At 47.8% G+C, this 20252-nt stretch overlaps 1 protein-coding gene across 7 annotated transcripts in view; it reads right to left on the reverse strand.

Annotated features, from left to right (window-relative positions):
• The window catches only part of UBR2 (ubiquitin protein ligase E3 component n-recognin 2), a 143151-nt gene extending 122899 nt beyond the window's left edge, over window positions 1-20252 (reverse strand). For 3 of the 7 annotated variants that reach the window (XR_011321902.1, XM_069768573.1, XM_069768577.1), the window contains exons 1-5: window positions 20137-20252; window positions 12979-13238; window positions 1853-1931; window positions 1601-1711; window positions 34-164 (exon numbers count right to left, since the gene is read on the reverse strand). Coding sequence is in view for 6 of the 7 variants with exons in the window: in XM_069768573.1 (XP_069624674.1) it covers window positions 34-164; window positions 1601-1711; window positions 1853-1931; window positions 12979-13238; window positions 20137-20217 (662 nt within the window). In the remaining variant the exon portion in view is untranslated. The remainder of the gene's footprint in view (window positions 1-33; window positions 165-1600; window positions 1712-1852; window positions 1932-12978; window positions 13239-20136) is intronic. The other 4 variants (XM_069768572.1, XM_069768575.1, XM_069768571.1 and 1 more) reach the window with 2 other exon arrangements.

Here is a 20252-nt window from a genome sequence, read left to right on the forward strand (position 1 = left end):
GTAACAGTTTGCTATGTATAATGTAATACTTACGTGTGCTCCAGGCCTGGAGGCAGCTCGTTATCTTTTTCCCATGTGAGAATATTCACTGTGTATTGAAACATGATGGCAAAAATGTTGTAGGCCCGAGCGACCATATCCTCTGACAGGTTAATAAGAGGATCCTTTTAAAAGGAAAAAAAAATAAAAAAATAATGAGTATTACGGATTAAATAATAATTTAATCTAGAGGGCGGACGGGCCTCGGCTGTCCGCTGCCGGGCGGGCGTGAAGGCAGACCTCAGCTCTCCGCTGCCGGGCGGGCGTGGAGGCAGACCTCTGCTCTCCGCTGACGGGCGGGCGTGAAGGCAGACCTCAGCCACCCCGCTGCCGGCCGGGCGTGAAGGCGGGCCTCAGCCACCCCGCAGCCGGGCGGGCGTGAAGGTGGGCCTCAGCCACCCCGCTGCCGGGCGGGCGTGAAGGCGGGCCTTAGCCACCCCGCTGCAGGGCGGGCGTGAAGGCGGGCCTCAGCCACCCCGCTGCCGGCCGGGCGTGAAGGCGGGCCTCAGCCACCCCGCTGCCGGGCGGGCGTGAAGGTGGGCCTCAGCCACCCCGCTGCCGGGCGGGCGTGAAGGCGGGCCTCAGCCACCCCGCTGCCGGGCGGGCGTGAAGGCGGGCCTCAGCCACCCCGCTGCCGGGCAGGCTTTCAGTTCAGAGCTAGCAATACATAGGGCAATGGTAGTATGCTGGGAAGTGAGGGAAAGTGCCAAGTGTATGATGATGAACACAGCATCAAGAAAAGTTCAACAAAGGCTATCAGTAATCTCCTTTGCAATATTTCGAGGGCAACCACCTTCTAGAAATGTCACACAAATGCATGCACACCATGCTTTAATAATGGTGTCTCTGGCCCCATGCTTTTTACATGACTACCAAAGCCATGATTTGTATGCATATGCAATATGACATGTATTGCAAGGCCCATTAAAGGGTCAATAGTGACTTTTAGGATCGCTGATTCCAACAGGTGGCGCTATAACGTTCTAGTCCTTTTCCTCTCTGAAGAGGCAATTTGCATATTTAAGCTACCAAAGGAGCATGCATAGCATATAAGTCTCCTTACATTGTCATGTTAGGGCCATTATTTCACTTACCCCTTTTCACTTATTTACAGAATGTTTTTTTTTTTTTTTATTAAGGGACTTTTTTCAGCTCAATATGATTGTTCATATGAAGCACAGGCGCTCGATGCACCCCCGTTTGTTGTCTAGCCGTCCAGTGAACCTTCCCACCAACTTCTTTTGCATTCATCTTCACCCCACCTCTTCCTTGATTGACAGCTCTGGATTTACAGGAGCCAAAAATGGGGCAGCGATAAATAGATAACAAGTAGGTAGAAAGGTGCACTGAACTGCTCAGCCACACCAGAGGTGCACCTAGCACCTGTGCTTGGTTTGAACAGTCATTTTGTGGTGACAGACTACACTACAGTCGCCATTGCTGCCCATTTTTTTTCAAACCTGAACACAGTCTAGCATGGTGGAGGAAAGTACCAGGACTTGCTGTGCTTACTATGCCAGCAGCGATGAAGCAGCAGTGAGTAGGGACATGACGGCTTTACCTCTGTCTCACTTTCAGATATATTAAGGCCATGCTTCTGGCAGGAGGGCCCTTCTTTCCATGCTTCAGCATCTCCACAGTCACAGAAGCCTCCTCCTCCTGAAGTTGTCATCTGCAACACATTGAGACAGAGCACAGATTAGAGGAGATCTAAAGGTAAAGCAGCGCTGCAGTCCCTCAGGATTGGTGGCAGCCCTGCCAGTCAAATAGAAAGAAATTATATATTGGACATGTCAGAATGCAGACGACTAACCCTATACCGGTGCTCTCTGTGAACGCTTCCCAGGAAACACTCCATGCACAGGACGCAAGTTGGATCCACTGCACAATCTCTGCCAAGAAAAATCAGAGACAAACAAATATATTACAAACAGCAGAAAGCCACATAATAAGTAAAGAGTTTGTCTAGGCTTACTCATTATTAGGATAGATCACCAATAATAGTCCTGTAGTCATCCTATTACTACTGCTGACCCCTCATCTTAGCCTTCCTGGCCCAAGTGCCAGCTCCTCAGTGTTTCTCCTCCCTGTTACTGAACCTCTGCCCACCTAGCCTGAGTGCCAGCTCCTCAGTGTCCCTCCTCCCTGCTGCTGAATCTCCGCTCACCTAGCCTTAGTCTCCTCCCTGCTACTGAACCTCTGCCCACCTAGCCTGAGTGACGGCTCCTCAGTGTTCCTCCCCCCTGCTGCTGCTGAACCTCTGCTCACCTAGCCTGAGTGCCAGCTCCTCAGTGTCCCTCCTCCCTGCTGCTTAATCTCCGCTCACCTAGCCCGAGTCTCCTCCCTGCTACTGAACCTCTGCCCACCTAGCCTGAGTGACGGCTCCTCAGTGTTCCTCCCCCTGCTGCTGCTGAACCTCTGCTCACCTAGCCTGAGTGCCAGCTCTTCAGTGTCCCCCCCCCCTGCTGCTGCTAAACCTCTGCTCACCTAGCCTGAGTGCCAGCTCTTTAATGTCCCTCCTCCCCGCTACTGAATTTCCGCTCACCTAGCCTAAATGCCAGCTCCTCAGTGCCCCTCCTCCCCGCAACTGAATCTCCGCTCACCTAGCCTGAGTGCCAGCTCCTAAGTGTCCCTCCTCCCTTCTGCTGCTGCTGATCCTCTGCCCACCTACCTGTGTGCCAGCTCCTCAGTGTCTTTCCCCCCTGCTGCTGAACCTCTTCCCACCAAACCTGAATGCCAGCTCCTCAGTGTCCCTCCTCCCTGCTACTGAATCTCCGCTCACCTAGCCCGAGTGACATCTCCCCAGTGTACCCTTTTCCTGCTGAATCTCCGCCCACTTAGCCCGAGTGACAGCTCCCCAGTGTACCCTTTTCCTGCTGAATGTCAGCCCACCTTGCTTGCTTTAAAGCTCCTCAGTGTCCATCCTCCCTGCTGAATCTCCACCCAGCTAGCCTGACTGAAGGCAAATCAAACATCCCTCCTGCCTGCTGCAGCTGAGCAGTTTCTCAGCGTCTCTCCTCCCTGCTGAGATCTCACACTGCTCAGTACATGCTGCAGTTGTCAGTCAGAAGGGTGGAGACTGAATACAATTGGATTCCTGAGCTCTCTCACTATGCTCATCTTAATATCAGCATTTTACAGCCATCCACCTTAATTTTCACAGTAAATTCACCAGCCCCATCAAGTGTAAGATACATATTTATTAATGTGTGCGGTTTTTACTCTAAATTCCAGTGACAGTGTGACTTTAATAATCCTTAAGTTGAAAAAACTAAATCTGTTTGTATATTCATGCAGATGTATTTTGAACAACCCCCCCAAGAAGTTTTTTGTTTTTTTTTTAGATTTTTTTTCATGTATATAATAAACGGAAAATCAAGGTCTGTACCAATCCCATCATCCAGATTAAGCTGAATGTGATGTGTGGCTCATTCATGGACTCAAGAGGCAAAATGAGACCTGCCGAGAAGCAACAAGGTGACGACAGAACACAAAAAAATGGAAGTGCCCAGGTTGTCCAGAGAAGAGGATAGTGGCAATTCTGCAAAAACATCCACAGCAAAACCTGCCTGACTCCCATGTCGCTGCAAATTTGCAAAAATTCTGCACTGCCTTTACCATTATCTGTCAGAAGAGCTACATACACTGCGCTTGAAAAAAAAAGTGTACAGCACTGAAAAATAGCCAGGCAACAGAGAGAGAAGGCAGGAACATTTTTCTTACCATTTCTGCCTTTTAGATGAGCTGCGGACTTTATCATTCCACTTGAGGCTACATACAACATTTTGATCGCATTTTATAGCATTTACGGTTGTGAGAGGAATGACTGAAAAATGGGAAATTTTGGCTTTTTACCATACAGGTTAGATGATTTTATAAATCAGACTTTCGATCGTTTGACTATAAAAAATATTTTGATTTTTTTTATTATTTTTTTTCTTCATTTTTATAACCGGAAAAAGGGGGGGGGGGGGGGGTGTAAAAGTAGATTTTTTTTTTAATATTAAAAAATATATATTTTTTAGTTCTCCAAGGGGATTTGAATCCAAAATCTGAGCAGTGAAGATTATTATTTTTAACAAGTGCAGGCTGTTTAAAATCGACTTATTCCAAAAAGACCCCTCTAAGCTATGCGCGCGCAGTTTTTGCAACAGAGGCTGAGAACAAACTTTCCAAATCCTCTTCAATGGTGCAAAGCCCTTCAAAAACTTGGGGGTATCCATTCGGCTTCTGCTACGAGAACTGTTGTGAATTCTGTTATCAAACTCCCTCCTGTGGTCATGAATGGTACTTCGGCGAGTGCTGTCCATGGACTCCCTTTGGTGGCTGTGAGTGGAGCTGCTGCTTCTGAGGTTCCTTCCACAGGTGACGTAGTTTATTCTTTGGCTGGCTGCTCTATTTAACTCCACTCAGATCGTTACTCCATGCCAGCTTTCAATGTTCTTGTACTGGTTCAGTTCGCTCTTGGATCTGTCGCGTGTCCTGTCTAATCCAGCAGAAGCTAAGTCCCTGCTAGTTTATTATTTGTTCATTGTTTCCTTGTCCAGCTGGCTATCATGATTTTGTTTTGCTAGCTGGAAGCTCTGGGATGCAGAGTGGCACCTCCGCACCGTGAGTCGGTGTGGAGGTCTTTTTGCACACTCTGCGTGGTCTTTTGTAGTTTTTTGTGCTGACCGCAAAGTTACCTTTCCTATCCTCAGTCTGTTTAGTAAGTCTGGCCTCCCTTTGCTGAAACCTGTTTCATTTCTGTGTTTGTGACTTTCATCTTAACTCACAGTCAATATATGTGGGGGGCTGCCTTTTACTTTGGGGAATTTCTCTGAGGCAAGGTAGGCTTTATTTTCTATCTCTAGGGCTAGTTAGCTCTTAGGCTGTGAAGAGGCGTCTAGGGAGAGTCAGGAACGATCCACGGCTATTTCTAGTGTGTGTGATAGGATTAGGGGTTGCGGTCAGCAGAGCTCCCACATCACAGAGCTTGTCCTTTGTTGGTTTAACCATCAGGTCTTTTCGGGTGCTCCTAACCACCAGGTCATAACAGAGAACAAAAAAAAAAGCCTTAAAATTGACTTGAAAAGTGAATACTTTAAAAAGTAGGTGTGTGTAACGACTAAAAAAAAAAATGCAAAAATTACTTTATTAGCATAAAAATAAAGACGTTCCACCAGAACGAGGAGAAAGCAAAAAACGTGTGTTGTAATAATGTTCAGAACAAACCTTTTAAATATGTAAAAATGTTTAAAAATCCTGTATTTCCTATTACTTCTTTCATCTGCTAGCATTAAATATATAAATGTTTATTCAATGGTCCTGTAAAACATATGGAAATGTCCTGCGTTCTGCAGCTTGGGATCCCCCTTTATAAGGTCCAAATACCATATATTGTTTTATGAGATGTGGTCTTTATTATTGTCATACAGGAGAGGGTCTAAAGTTCCCCCGGTGACTTAGTGGGTGATGAAATAGTGAACCTCAGGCACCGCAGCCTAAATATATCCTTCACCTCTGCTTTCCAAAGTGTCAAAACTTCTAAAGAGAAGTAGGCGCAGACGTCAGGATCTTTACCGATGCATTAAAGTTAATGCCTTTTGCAATCATGTCACAAAGTTTATTCTTGGGGGTTTTGTATTTTGTCCTGAATTCATCAAACACTGTGCTCACCATTTTGATGAATTTGGCGCAAAGCCCTTAGGTGAAAACAGAAAGACTAAGAAGTAAGAAAAAAACGTCAATATGCCCTATCAATTATTTGTATTACTTTGCCTACATTTTGTTGTGTTTAAAAAAGTTAAAGACAAAAATAAAGAGTGATTTGGATTTTGGCTCCAACTTTTGAAGAATTAGGTGGAAAAAAAAGTGTACAAGACAAAAAAAATAGAATAAAAAAAAAAAGCAAACAAATATGGGACAAATAGATAAAAAGTTGCAGGCAAAATAATACCCAAAAATATATAAAAAGTATTATATTATATATTTTTTTGTAATGTTCTAAAAAATTTTAAAAAAATTCACACACTGTATATGTATGTACCATATATGTACACACACATACAGTATAGAGGGATTTTGGGTTCTTACCGTAAAATCTTTCTTGGAGCCTTCACTGGGGGACACAGGTAACCATGGCTGTGTGATGCTGTCGCTAGGAGGCTGACACTATGCAAATAAAGAAAAATAACTCCTCCCCGGCAGTATACACCCTCCGACAGGCACCAGGCAACTCAGTTGGTGCAAAAGCAGTGGTAGGAACAAGTATAAACAACTCAACCTATGTACCAACCCAAAACAACGGCACGTTGGCCAATACGGTACAACATAAAGGGAGGGTGCTGTGTCCCCCAATGAAGGCTCCAAGAAAGAGATTTTATGGTAAGAACCAAAAATCCCTCTTGCTTTCTTGCTTCATTGGGGGACACAGGTAACCATGGGATGTCCAAAAGCAGTCCCCAGGGCGGGATAGTAAGAACAGAGAACTAGGTCGGCCGGTGCAAAACCGCCGCCTGCAGTATCTTCCTACCCAGGCCTGCATCCGCAGAAGCCTGAGTGTGCACCTTGTAGAATTTCACAAAGGTGTGGATGGACGACCAAGTTGCAGTCTTGCAAACCTGCTAGGCCATAGCTTGGTGACGAACTGCCCAAGAAGCTCCCACATGCCTCCAGGACGGCCGAATGGATCCACCGAGCAATTGTGGACTTAGAGGCGGGGAGCCCCTTCTGACGACCTTCCGAGACGACAAACAGAGGGTCGGACTGACGAAAAGGAGTTCTGGCAAGGTAGATTCGGATAGCCCTGACCACATCCAAACTGTGGAGAGATTTCTCCAAAGGAGATGTAATGTAAAATGTAAAAAGCCGAAACCACCTTTGGCAGAAAAGAAGGGACAGGCCGAAGGACAACTTTGTCCTGATGAAGGACCAGAAAGGGAGAACGACAGGACAATGCCGCCAACTCGAAAACTCTCCTGATCGAGGTGATGGCGACCAAAAAAGCTACTTTCCAGGAAAGAAGCGAAAAAGAGATGTCCCGAATCGGTTCAAAAGATGTACACTAGAGGGTGCCGAGCACAAGGTTGAGGTCCCAAGGAGCGACCGGAGGATGGTAAGGAGGTGCAACATGAGCAACCCCCTGAAGGAAGGTTCTCACCTGGGGGAGAGAAGCAAGGTCTCTTTGAAAGAGAATTGACAAGGCAGAAACTTGACCCTTTAACGTGCTCAGGGAGAGGTTCCAATCTAGACCCGACTGAAGAAATCTGAGAAGCGAAGGAAGGGAAAAAACCATAGGGGATAGACCGTTGACGTCACACCATCGGAAAAAGGCCTTCCAACATCTATGGTAGATACGGGAAGATGCCGGTTTCCTAGCTCTTATCACGGTTTGTATGACACGTTGAGAAAAACCTGCGTCCTTCAGGATCGCGGCCTCCATGGCCATACCATTAAATTCAGAGACCGAGAACTCGGGTGGAAGAGGGGACCCTGCGATAGAAGATCCGGACTGTCTGGGAGCCTCCAAGGTACGTCCGATAACATGTTCATTAGCTCCGCGTACCAGGCCCTGGGGGGCCAATCTGGAGCTACTAGGAGAAGGGGAACCACCTCTGACTTTATCTTCTTTACGACCCTTGGAAGCAAGGGAAGAGGCGGGAACAGGTAAGGCATCTGAAACTGGGCCCACGAGATCGTCGCAGCCGACGGCCCTCGGATCCCGGGATCTGGATGCATACTGGGGAACCTTGTGGTTTGCTCGGGAGGCCATTAGGTTGACGTCCGGCACGTCACACCTTTGGCAAATCTGGTCAAAGACAGTGGGGTTAAGAGCCCACTCGTCTGACATGAGCCCCTGACGACTGAGAAAGTCGGCTTCCCAATTGTCCACCCCTGGGATATGGACAGCTGATATGGAGGGAACGTGGTTCTCCGCCCATCGCAGAATTTTTGCCACCTCCATCATGACTTGCTTGCTGCGAGTCCCTCCCTGATGATTTATGTAAGCCACAGCTGTGGCATTGTCCGACTGAATGCGGACCGGTTTTCCCAAGAGGAGGGGCTGCCAGCGGAGGAGGGCTAGAAAAATAGCCCTGAATTCCAAGAGATTGATCGGGAGGCGTGCCTCTTGAGCAGTCCAGCGCCCGTGGGCTTTGGGGTGGAGAAGGACTGCACCCCACCCCTGGAGACTGGCATTGGTGGTGATAACCTGCCACCAGAGGGGGAGAAACAATCTCCCGCGCAGAATGGAAGTGGATAGCGTCTACCAAGTGAGAGACTGTCTCATATCGAGAGGGAGGCGAACTGGGCGGTCTAAGGAGAGTGGATTCCTGTCCCAAACTGACAGCTGGAGAGGGCGAGGGTGAAACTGAGCATAAGCGACCGCTTCCATGGAAGCGACCATCTTTTTTTTTTTTTTAATCAAATATTTTTATTAAACAATAAGGGAAATATATGAAGATTACATTGCTGTAAATAATACACATATATTTTACATTTTAATAAACTTTTTAAACCCAAACCAAACTCCCGCCCCCCCCCCCCCCCCCCCCCCCATCCTCTAGAGACCTAACAAGAACCGCTCCGGTTTACTACATCATACATAGATAAACAGAAGAAAGAAGATGTCATATCGATAATGCTCCCAAGGGGGCAAATGACCCAAGAACAGGAACAAAGTCTCTCAAATCATGTTGACTCGAGCCAGGGATTCCACAGCCTGTTAAAAAGGTCCATCTTGTTTCTTTTAGAATAGAAACTCCTCTCCAAGGCAACAATATGATCCACTTGCATCATAAAGTCTCTTCTCGTTGGTGGCTCTTCCCTAATCCAAAACTTACCAATCAACTTTCGCGCGATAAACAGCAATCTAGCAATAACTATTTTGTACACATTATCAATTACAATCTCCTCTACATAACCCAAAGCACATACCAGAGGATCCCGTGGCATCGAACATTTATATGTCAGTCCCACTTTATTTAGCACCACAATCCAAAACGAGGACAACCTGGGGCACTGCCACATCATATGGAGGATACCCGCCCCAAACTGCGAGCACCTAGGGCATTCAGAATTAGGTCTCAGACCGGCTCTGAATAACATGTCCGGAGTTCTGTAAGCCCTATGGATAACAAATAGTTGTGACAGCCTCCCAGGCTCGCTCATCAAGATCCTGGGTACGTAATCCAATATTGAGTCCCAACGATCGTTGTCAATCACCCCCAAGTCAGCCTCCCACTTCGCCCTGGCTCTAATAGGGTGCCCCTCTAAGAAAGAGAATAGAAGAAATTCATATATTCCCGAGATCACCCCCTTCGTGCCTTCCCCCATAAAGATAAAGTCTAGCATGAGATCCACCTGAATCTCCACAGGCCCTCTCTTACAGGAAGCGACCATCTTGCCCAGAACCCTCATGCAGAGCCATAGAGGTAGAGGGGTAGGACACTTTAGGACTTTGATGCCCCTCCGAAGAGAGTGAAATTTCCCCCTTGCCCAGGAATTCTAGATGCTGGGTTGGATTCAAGGTGGACTTTTGTTCGTTGATTATCCAACCGAGGCGGGTTAACGTGTCCAGAGTGATCTGGAGACTGTGACCGCAGTTGCGGCGAGACGGACCCTTTACGAGGGGATCGTCGCGATAGGGGATTCTCGTAATCCCCTTTGACCGAAGGATGGCCATGACCGCCACCATAATCTTCGTAAAGACTCTGGGGCGGACGCCAAGCCGAAAGGAAGAGCCGTGAATTGGAAATGTTGGTCCTGGATCGCGAAACAAAGGAACCTCTGATGCTGAACATAAATCGGTATGTGCAGATATGCATCCCGAATGTCCACAGAGCAGAGAAATTCTCCCGGTTCCATGGAGGCGATCACCGAGTGCAAGGACTCCATCTTGAAGTGCCGTATCCGAAGGTGGCGGTTCAACCGTTTGAAGTCCAAAATTGGGCGAAGAGAGACGTCTTTTTACTGAACTACAAATAGATTTGAGTAAAAACCAGAAAACCGCTGGTTGGAAGGTACTGGGACGATTACCCCTGAGGCGAGAAGGGAATCAACCGCCTTAAAAAGCCCTGGGACATGGGAGGGCTGTTTGGGTGGGCGGGAGAGGAAAAAACGTCTTCCTGGGGGTGACGAAAATTCTATTTTGTAACCTGATGTGACAATCTCCCTGACCCAGGCGTCGTCGACCACCGATAACCAAGGCTCCGTGGGGGTGACTCGTCATTTTGAAGAAAATCTGTGGTCTTGAGAACTGGAAGATTTGGAGGAGCGGCCTTTAGCTCTCCAGTGAGGGGTAGGCCTGAAAGAAGGTTTCCTTTGGTCCCTTTGAGTGGAAGACCGGTCATGCTGAGAGGCACCACCTGAGGAGGCGAAGGAGCGAAAGGGGCGAAAGGAATGGGGTCCCTTTCTATTGAAGGGTTGCCTAGGCTTACATTGCGGAAGAGAAGTGCTCTTACCGCCCGTGGCGTCTGAGATCATTTGGTCTAGCTGCGCTCCAAAGAGCCTGGATCCCTGGAAATGCAAACCTGTGAGGGATTTTTTGGAAGTGGGATCTGCGTTCCACGCCTTCAGCCAAAGGACACGGCGAATGGCGACAATATTGCTGTTTGCCCTTGCCTAGCAAGCAGCCACATCCACAGAAGCATTCAGAAGGTACTTTCCAGCCAGTGAAATCTGATCTGCTAAATCCGCTAGCTCCTGTGCAGGAGCCGAAGCTACAATGCCTCTGCGTAGGGTTTTGGCCCAGGCCGACATCGCTTTCGCCACCCAGGTAGAGGCGAAATTGGGACAGAGAGAGGTACCACCAGAAGCTTTAAAAGCTGATTTGGTTAGAGCCTCAATTTGTCGGTCCGTGGGGTCCTTTAGAGACGCCACGTCAGGAATGGACAGCACTGTCTGGGAGGATAAGCTAGACACTGGTGGATCTACCTTAGGATTGGACCATTTGCTAACGAGGTCTGCAGTAAACGGTATAAAATGTCTAAACGTTTCCTCCCTGGAAAACGTTTACAAGGGTGTTCCCAGTGTCTAGACGTAGTGTTATCAAATTCCTTATGATTGGGAAAAACTCTAGAAGAACGCTTCATCCGTTTGAAAGAAACAGATGTCCTGAGAAGCTGCCTCTTCCTCCTTAAGCTCAAGCGTTTGAATAATGGCTGAGATAAGGCTGTCAATCATATCCTGCATCGCGGAAGTCTGATCTGCATCTGAGTCAGAATCCGACAGAGGATACATCTGACCCGACGTCCGCCTGCGAATAGGGGAAAAGGGTAGAGCGGTATTCCGGCTGACGCAGTTGGATCCGGAGAAGTGGATGAAGAAGTAGACAGAAAACGCTTTCTGGTTCTTTTCTGAAGTCTGCCCCTGTGAGGGTCTTGGACAGGTGCGAGCGAATCGCTGTGAGAAGCGTTCGTGGCACTGGTGGCAGTAGTCAGCAGTGGAATACGCTCTAGTACCTGAACCAGGGACTGAGACACTTTAGTCAGGTCGGAGACTGACAGACATTGCTACCGCCCACTCCGGGGAATGGGGGAGTGCACTCATGCCGAGCAGTAGTACACAGGAGGCAGCTGGCCGGGAAAGCGCAAGCTGCAAGCGTCTGCTCGTGCAGAGAACGCGCCAAACAGTGGGGCGTGGCCGGCTGAAGAGAAACCAAGCGCCCGATAGGCCGGCAGGGAAAAGGGGGGGGTGTGGCCCGCCGGAGCGAGGCCAATACCAGCACTGGGCTGCAAGCGAGGTGTGTCCAGCCCTGGGAACGAGGAAGAAGAAGGGGCGCAGAGACTTGCCGGAAAGGAATATGGTGGAAAAAGCGTGCTGCGATGAAAGAGGCGCGAGATTTAAATAACAGGGCGCCCGATTGCCCCTGAATCCCTTAGCCCGGTAACGGAGCGCCCGTGCAGCTGCGAGTGCTGCTGGATAATAAGGTTAAGTGCCCCTGCATGAAGATTGCGATGATGTATGGCCAGGTGGTGGTGGTGGTGGTGGTGGGGGGGGGGTGTTGTTGCTTGAAGATCTTCCTACCTGAATATGAGGAACGCATCAGGATCCCTTGATGGCAGAAAGGGTCCTGGGAGATGTGGTCCTCCTTCCCGCACTATATCACCCGGCGCAGAAGACAGCGTCAACCCCTTAAAAGGGGGGAGGTCACCGCAGGTGACCACCGTCTTCCTCTCAGCCCAATCCGAGGAGAGGGATGAGCGGGGGAAAAAAGGCAAGGACTGGCCACCGACAGTAAACATGAACACCCCAGGGTGACATGAAACAAAGTCCTGCCCAGCGGATCCGAGAGGGTGTGATGTGGGTGATACCACACTGCTCTCTCGGTCATTAATGGGGTGAATCAAGAAGAGAAGAACTGCACCCTCTAGACCCAAAAGAAGCATCTGAAACAAAAAGGGAAAAAGATTAATAAGCACACACTATCCCTGAAAGAAAAAGAAATGCGGATCTGGTGTTAGATCCAGGTCCGCCTCCTACAGACACTAAGCAGAAACAGAGTTGCCTGGTGCCTGTCGGAGGGTGTATACTGCCGGGGAGGAGCTACTTTTCTTTAATTGCATAGTGTCAGCCTCCTAGCGCCAGCAGCATGAAGTAAAATAATATATTAAATAAATTAAAAATAAATAAATTTTTATATATTTACATTACTTTATCAAAACATTGCTAACTGCAAACATTCCCGCAACATGATCATGAGGCCGGCAGGATCCGTTTTTGGGCATTTTGGTCTCTGCCCTGATCCCAATTCTAATGAGAAAGAAGTCTGGGGGACTTTAGAGGAAATAAAGCCGATTCTTGTTTTCCAGCAGAAAAAATAGAAGGTAAAAATAAATTGCCAAAGTGGAGAACCCCCTCTTTATCAGCCGGTAAAAGTTAGTAATTTGAGCAAAAATTAGACGACGGTCGCAGTTAAAATTCTGTGATCCCAATTCACTTCCAGGCCCCTACGCCTACCTGCAGGAATAGGTGGGCTCGCCCACTTTGAACACCCGGCCGCACAGCTGGGATGGTTTGTTTGCTTGCTCAAGCTTTGGAAAGCCGGTGGCAGGATCCTCCCCGCACAGATACCACTCCAGCACCCCCAGGAGCGCGTGCTGCGCCAGCATCTCCTCGTGATCGGTCACCGGATCGGCCTTTCTGCAGTAGACTTTGGGGACGTAGAAAGCGAGGTGCTGGTAGACTTCTTTGGGAAGATCGGTTGCTTGGAGCCATTTCTAGTTAAAGAGACAAAAAAACAAAATAAAACACCATTATCATAAAAAGTGCAAAAACAGAACGGTAGATCAAATCACCCGGGGGCCTGCAATTAGGAATTATCCTATATATTAGCAGTGGGGGCCTGTGGATTTATCTCTGGAAGATCCACAGACAATTAATTAGGCGGTGGTGGTGGGCACGCATGATCTCCGCTCCATTTATCCAGGGGTCTGCAAAGTCACCAATAAAATCTTGACTAAGGGTGTGTTCACACGTGGAGTTATTGCAGCTTTTTTTTGCTGCGTTTTACCGTACCAGCAAAAGTGAACGAGATTTCAAAATTCTCATAAGCACTTAGTCTTTTTGAGCCGCCGTGCGCTTCTTTGCAATCAGCAGCGTGTCAACTCTTCGAGCGTTTTCAATCATTCAAATGAATGCAAAAAAATAAATAAATAACGGAGCAGGACTTCATCTCCGATCTAAACACCCTGCAAAAGCTTCTGCTGCCTGGTTAAACACACGACAGATCTGCAGGAGAAATGTCTGCGACTGCCCCATTCACTCAAAATCCGGAAATGACCCTATTCACATGTAAAGAATGGATTTCTCAGAAATGTCTGTAACTCATCTGCTGTACGTGAACACACCCCGAGGCCCTCACTATGGAAGACCAAGTATTTTCATGCAATCTGCAAATGGTACATTGATATTAATGCGCTGCGGTAAAATTCTTCATTGCCCCCAACCAAAAAGAGCTGAAACCCTGCAGATTGTCTTTGTGTGCACTAGCATCCTGCAGACCGGTGACGCTGTACATGAGCAGATGGCACGCTCAATAATACTGGCACAGCTAAGAAAATGCCAGCCTCCACTAAAAGGGGCAACTACAGTCTATATGAAATCACAATAAAATAGTGTTAAATACACAGTGATAGAGATGAGCAAAGTGATCCGCACATTGGTCCAGCAGCCATGTTGGTAGATGACGGCCGCTGGACCAAAGCCCTGTGAACCAGGGTCCTCTTGGGCGCAGAACTAAATCCATGTGAACCAGGGCCCTCGTGGGCCCAGGACCAAATCCCTGTGAACCAGGGTCCTTGTGGGCGCAGAAACAAATCCCTGTGAACCAGGGTCCTTGTGGGCCCAGGACCAAAGCCCTGTGAACCAGGGTCCTCGTGGGAGCTGGACCAAAGCCCTGTGAACCAGGGTCCTCGTGGGAGCTGGACCAAAGCCCTGTGACCCAGGGTCCTCGTGGGCGCTGGACCTAAGCACTGTGACCCAGGGTCCTCGTGGGCGCTGGACCAAAGCCCTGTGACCCAGGGTCCTCGTGGGCGCTGGACCAAAGCCCTGTGACCCAGGGTCCTCGTGGGCGCTGGACCAAAGCCCTGTGAACCAGGGTCCTCGTGGGCGCTGGACCAAAGCCCTGTGAACCAGGGTCCTCGTGGGCGCTGGACCAAAGCCCTGTGAACCAGGGTCCAGCTAATCTTTCACACCTACACATGTCGGTGCCCACACACATCTGATGAACACAGGCCAAATTCACCAATTTCTGCAGAACCTATGGGCAGTCCCAGTGTGTGGGCAGCACATCAGGGCAAGAAAGGATGGGACACATTGGATTTCAAGATGTCCACCTATTTATTCTCCCAGGAGAGCAGATACCAGCAGAGTCTGGAGAATACTAATTCCTCTCTTCACAATGACTTAACAATTAACACAAAATTTGAAGACGTTCTGTAACTGGAATTTCATGGGAAAACTGGTGTGTGGGGACGGCTTTCACGCTAGACTGCGAGCTGATCGGGGGCGGCTTTCACGCTAGACTGCGGGCTGACCGGGGGGGCTTTCACGCTAGACTGCGGGTGGCTTTCACGCTAGACTGTGGGCTGACCGGGGGTGGCCTTCACGCTAGACTGCGGGCTGACCGGGGGTGGCTTTCACGCTAGTCTGCGGGCTGACCAGGGGTGGCTTTCACGCTAGACTGTGGGCTGACCGGGGGGACTTTCACGCTATCCTGTGGGCTGACCAGGGGGGCTTTCACGCTAGACTGCGGGCTGACCGGGGTGGCCTTCACGCTAGACTGCGGGCTTACCGGGGGCAGCTTTCACGCTAGACTGCGGGCAGACCGGGGGCAGCTTTCACGCTAGACTGCGGGCAGACCGGGGGCGGCTTTCACGCTAGACTGCGGGCTGACCGGAGGCGGCTTTCACACTAGACTGCGGGCTGACCGGGGGGCGGCTTTCACACTAGACTGCGGGCTGACCGGGGAAGGGAGGCTTTCACGCTAGACTGTGGGCTGACCGGAGGCGGCTTTCACACTAGACTGCGGGCTGACCGGGGGGCGGCTTTCACACTAGACTGCGGGCTGACCGGGGAAGGGAGGCTTTCACGCTAGACTGTGGGCTGACCGGGGGCGGCATTCACGCTAGACTGCGGGCTGACCGGGGTTGGGGGGGTGGGGGGCTTTCACGCTAGACTGCGGGCTGACTGGGGAAGGGAGGCTTTCACGCTAGACTGCGGGCTGACCGGGGGCGGCTTTCACGCTAGACTGCGGGCTGACTGGGGAAGGCTTTCACGCTAGACTGCGGGCTGACTGGGGAAGGGAGGCTTTCACGTTAGACTGTGGGCTGACCGGGGGCGGCTTTCACGCTAGACTGCGGGCTGACCGGGGTGGGGGGCTTTCACGCTAGACTGCGGGCTGACTGGGGAAGGGAGGCTTTCACGCTAGACTGCGGGCTGACAGGGGAAGGGAGGCTTTCACGCTAGACTGCGGGCTGACAGGGGAAGGGAGGCTTTCACGCTAGACTGCGGGCTGACTGGTGAAGGGAGGCTTTCACGCTAGACTGCGGGCTGTCCAAGGGACGTGACTAAAGTACTTAATTTGCAGCATAATGTTTACTTTTTTAATTTTAGCCCAATTTGTGAAACAAACACAAGCAACATATAAAAAAAAAAACATTTGCATGCGTTTCATGGCGCCACAATGGTGGCGCATTGGGTTTACTAATCAAAAGAGGAGACGGGATGTTCACAGGGCTCTGATCCGGCAGCCACAGACCAGGGTCCTGCAAAAGTTTTTTGCTCAACACTAATACACATATATACGCACAGTTATGTACATACAATATAAGTCATATACAAAACATACACAAATATAGATCGTGCACAAGTGCCGTAGCGAGTATGTACACAGTGATGCTGTTGGCGCATATTATATACAGGACACACAACTTATCTGTGTAATTTAGTGATCACGTAATTCATGGAATCCATCATAAAAGAGTCTGACTGGCACCAAACTATGTGTTGTCAGCGGTAATACCAAACCGCGCAACTCAAGATCAGGAAATCTCAGCGCAGGATGGATCCACAACACACTGTCCAGATTTAAAAAAAAAAAATCAGAAGTGTTTTCCAGGAGCAGCAATGTGTATGAGATTTAACAGGAAAATCCTGAGGATTTGTCTATATGTGAAACAAAAAAGGTAAAATCTGCAGCAAATGAGGTCATCAGGAAACGATCAGCAGAGACATTTTTTTTTACAGGAAAAGTTATATAATGTTCATATATGAGAACTGAGAAATTATATATATATATATATATATATATATATATATATATATATATATATATATATATATATATATATATATATATTCAAAATTGCAGTTCTGAGTTCCTGCTCCTGTACATACAAGTCTATGCATTGGGGTCTATTTTGGATACACTGCTATGTATAGTGAGTGACGTGAGTATTATATGACATGTCCATTACATTATACATATCCATGCACGCAGCCAGTTATTACTGTATAATATATACACATACACTCAGTAAGACACACACATTGGGGTCTCTGTTTCTTGGTTGAGGCTGTTCTCAGGGTCTTCCGTATTCTGTGTGACAAACCAGGCATTGATGGATTTTTCTTCTGGCCTCTTGCAGTTCTCTTTTTTAAGGTCGCACAATTCGGCTGTGGTGTACACTATATCATTGAGGTCTTTTGCAGTTTGACTCGCTCCTTCTGGGTTATACCTGTAGTGGTGGTGAAGCATCGCCTGAATTTGGGGTCCGTTTGGACCAGCTGTATATTGTATTGCCAACGTCTTGGACCATTTATAGGATGGAGGCAGGATGAAGAGGATTCTCTGCTGAGGCTTTTCTGTCGATGACTTCTTTGTAGATTTCATGTACAGAAGTCGTTGGCCGTCAGGTGACTATGAAGATACTTGTTGTGTCCATGTCTGTAATTGCACAGTCTACTCCCCTCCTTCTTACATAGGAGTTTAATGTACAGCTTCTTAGTGTCTCACTTGGTGCGGCCATTGAGAATATGAAGTCATAAACTTCCACATTTGTATATAGACACATGTATATCCATACACGTACAGTGCATTGTACATTACATGCACACATATCTACTACATAATTGTCTAAGGGTCACTTCCGTCTGTCTGGCTGTCACGGATATTCATTGGTCGCGGCCTCTGTCTGTCATGGAAATCCAGGTGGCTGATTGGTCGTGGGCGTTTTGCCACGACCAATCAGTGACGGCCATAGTCTGGTAGCGAAATGGCCGCTGCTTTAGTGCCCTGCAGTCAGCGCTGAGCGCTCACACAGGGTTAATGCCAGCGTTAAGGGACCGCGGTGTAACGCACTCCGGTAACGCAGCTATTAACCCTGTGTGACCAACTTTTTACTATTGATGATGTGTATGCAGTATCAATAGTAAACAGATCTAATGTTACAAATAATAATAATAAAAAAAGGTTATTCTCACCCTCCGACGTGGCGTCCTGTCCTCGGCAGTGCAAGCGGCAGGTTCCGATGCCAAGGATGCTATGCGAGGACCTGCCGTGACGTCACGGTCATGTGACCGTGACGTCATCACAGGTCCTGCGCTCATACCAACCCTGGGACGGGAAGCTGCCGCGTGCACCGCACACAGGGCCAGGACTTCAAGGGGCCTTCGGAGGGTGAGTATGTGTTTATTTTTTATTTTAAGTCTTTTTTAACCACGCATATAGTGCCCACATTGCTATATACTACGTGGGCTGTGTTACATACTGCGTGGGCTCTGTTATATACTACATCTCTGTGCTATATACTATGTAGCTGGGCAATATACAACGTGGCTGTGCAATATACTATGTGCTCTGTGTTATATACTACGTAGCTGTGCAATATACTATGTGGCTGTGTCAGTTCTGTTATATACTACATCGACTGTGCAATATACTACATGGCTGTTATATACTACGTGGCTTTGCAATATACTACGTGGCTATGTTATTTACTACGTGGCTCTGCTATATACTACGTCGCTGACCAATATTCTACATAGCTATGCAATATACTACGTGCCTGTGCAATATACTATGTGGCTCTGCTATATACTACATACCTGTGCAATACACTACGTAGCTGTTAAGCTCTGCTATGTACTACGTAGCTCTGTTATATACTACGTAGCTCTGTTATATACTACGTAGCTCTGTTATATACTACGTAGCTCTGTTATATACTACGTAGCTCTGTTATATACTACGTAGCTCTGTTATATACTACGTAGCTCTGTTATATACTACGTCGGTTGTGTTATATACTACGTCACTGTGCAATATAGTACGTAGCCTGTGCTGTATACTACCTACATATTCTAGAATACTCGATACGTTAGAATCAGGCCACCATCTAGTCCTATATAATAATTGCCAGTTGGGACTTCCGAAAGCTGTCCCTGAATCCCATAAGGCACCGCGGCAGTGTCAGGAACTGTGCAAGTGACATGCACGTCTCTGCTATTCCCATGCAGGCGCAGTAACAGCCACAACCGAATGCTCTACCCACGCATGCGCGGTAATGATGCGGCTGTTACTGCCCCTGTGTGGGGAATAGCGGTGATGTCTATTTCACCGCACTCCCGATGCGACAGCATTGGGCCTATTTGCAGTATATATCTATATACATATACACACACATACACATGCATATACATACATATTATCTATATCTCCATACACACATACAGATTACACACATAGACAACTATCATATGCCATGGGTTTTCTTAGCCCCCACCTTGAATTTGCCCCCATTCACCGTTCCTACAGCCTCTATTCCCTACTGTACACGTACTTTGGCAAAACTATTGTTTATTTGGACCTGCTAATAAAGTATCATAAAATTTGAAAAAAAATAAAATAAAATTATATATATATATATATATATATATATTATATACACACCTATATTTTATACATCATATATGTCTCCATACACATTATATTACATATGCATATACACACACCTATATTTTATATATATATATACACACACACACACAAATACATTACATTCTCTCTCTCTCTATATATATATATACACACACACGTATATTTTAAGCATCATACATATATATATATACATATATATGTCTTCATACACATTATATATACACATATACAAAATCATATTTATATACAGTATATATATATATACAGTATACCTATATATTTCTCCATACACACATACAGTATCTTAGACACACATTTATATAAACACATTTACACACACATACTGTATATATATATATATATATACACACACATATATATACACATTTACACACACACATATATATACACACACACACATATACACTATATATATCTCCTGTATGCAGGATTCTGACCACTGTTTCTATAACCCCACACTGACATATCGCCTTTGACACTCCAGCTGTTGTGAAGACTACAACTTCCATCATCCCCCCTCAGGCAGTGACTGTGCAGGCATGCTGGGAATTGTAGTTTCCCAACAGCTGGAGCTGGCAATCTGCACTGTCACTGGCCGCAGCCCGGGGGCGCCCCTGATAGGAGCGATTTCGGGGGGCAGGCTGCTTGGCACGTACCAGGGCCACGTCCCGGGCCGAGCAGCCCATCAGCTCGCTCTCTGTGCCCAGCTCCTCGGGCTCCTGCATCGGAGTCGCCATCTTCGCTCGGCAGGAGACTGCACCGGAAGCGGAAA

The sequence above is a fragment of the Ranitomeya imitator genome, chromosome 5 (genome assembly GCF_032444005.1).
Source record: "Ranitomeya imitator isolate aRanImi1 chromosome 5, aRanImi1.pri, whole genome shotgun sequence".
Lineage (NCBI taxonomy): Eukaryota > Metazoa > Chordata > Amphibia > Anura > Dendrobatidae > Ranitomeya > Ranitomeya imitator.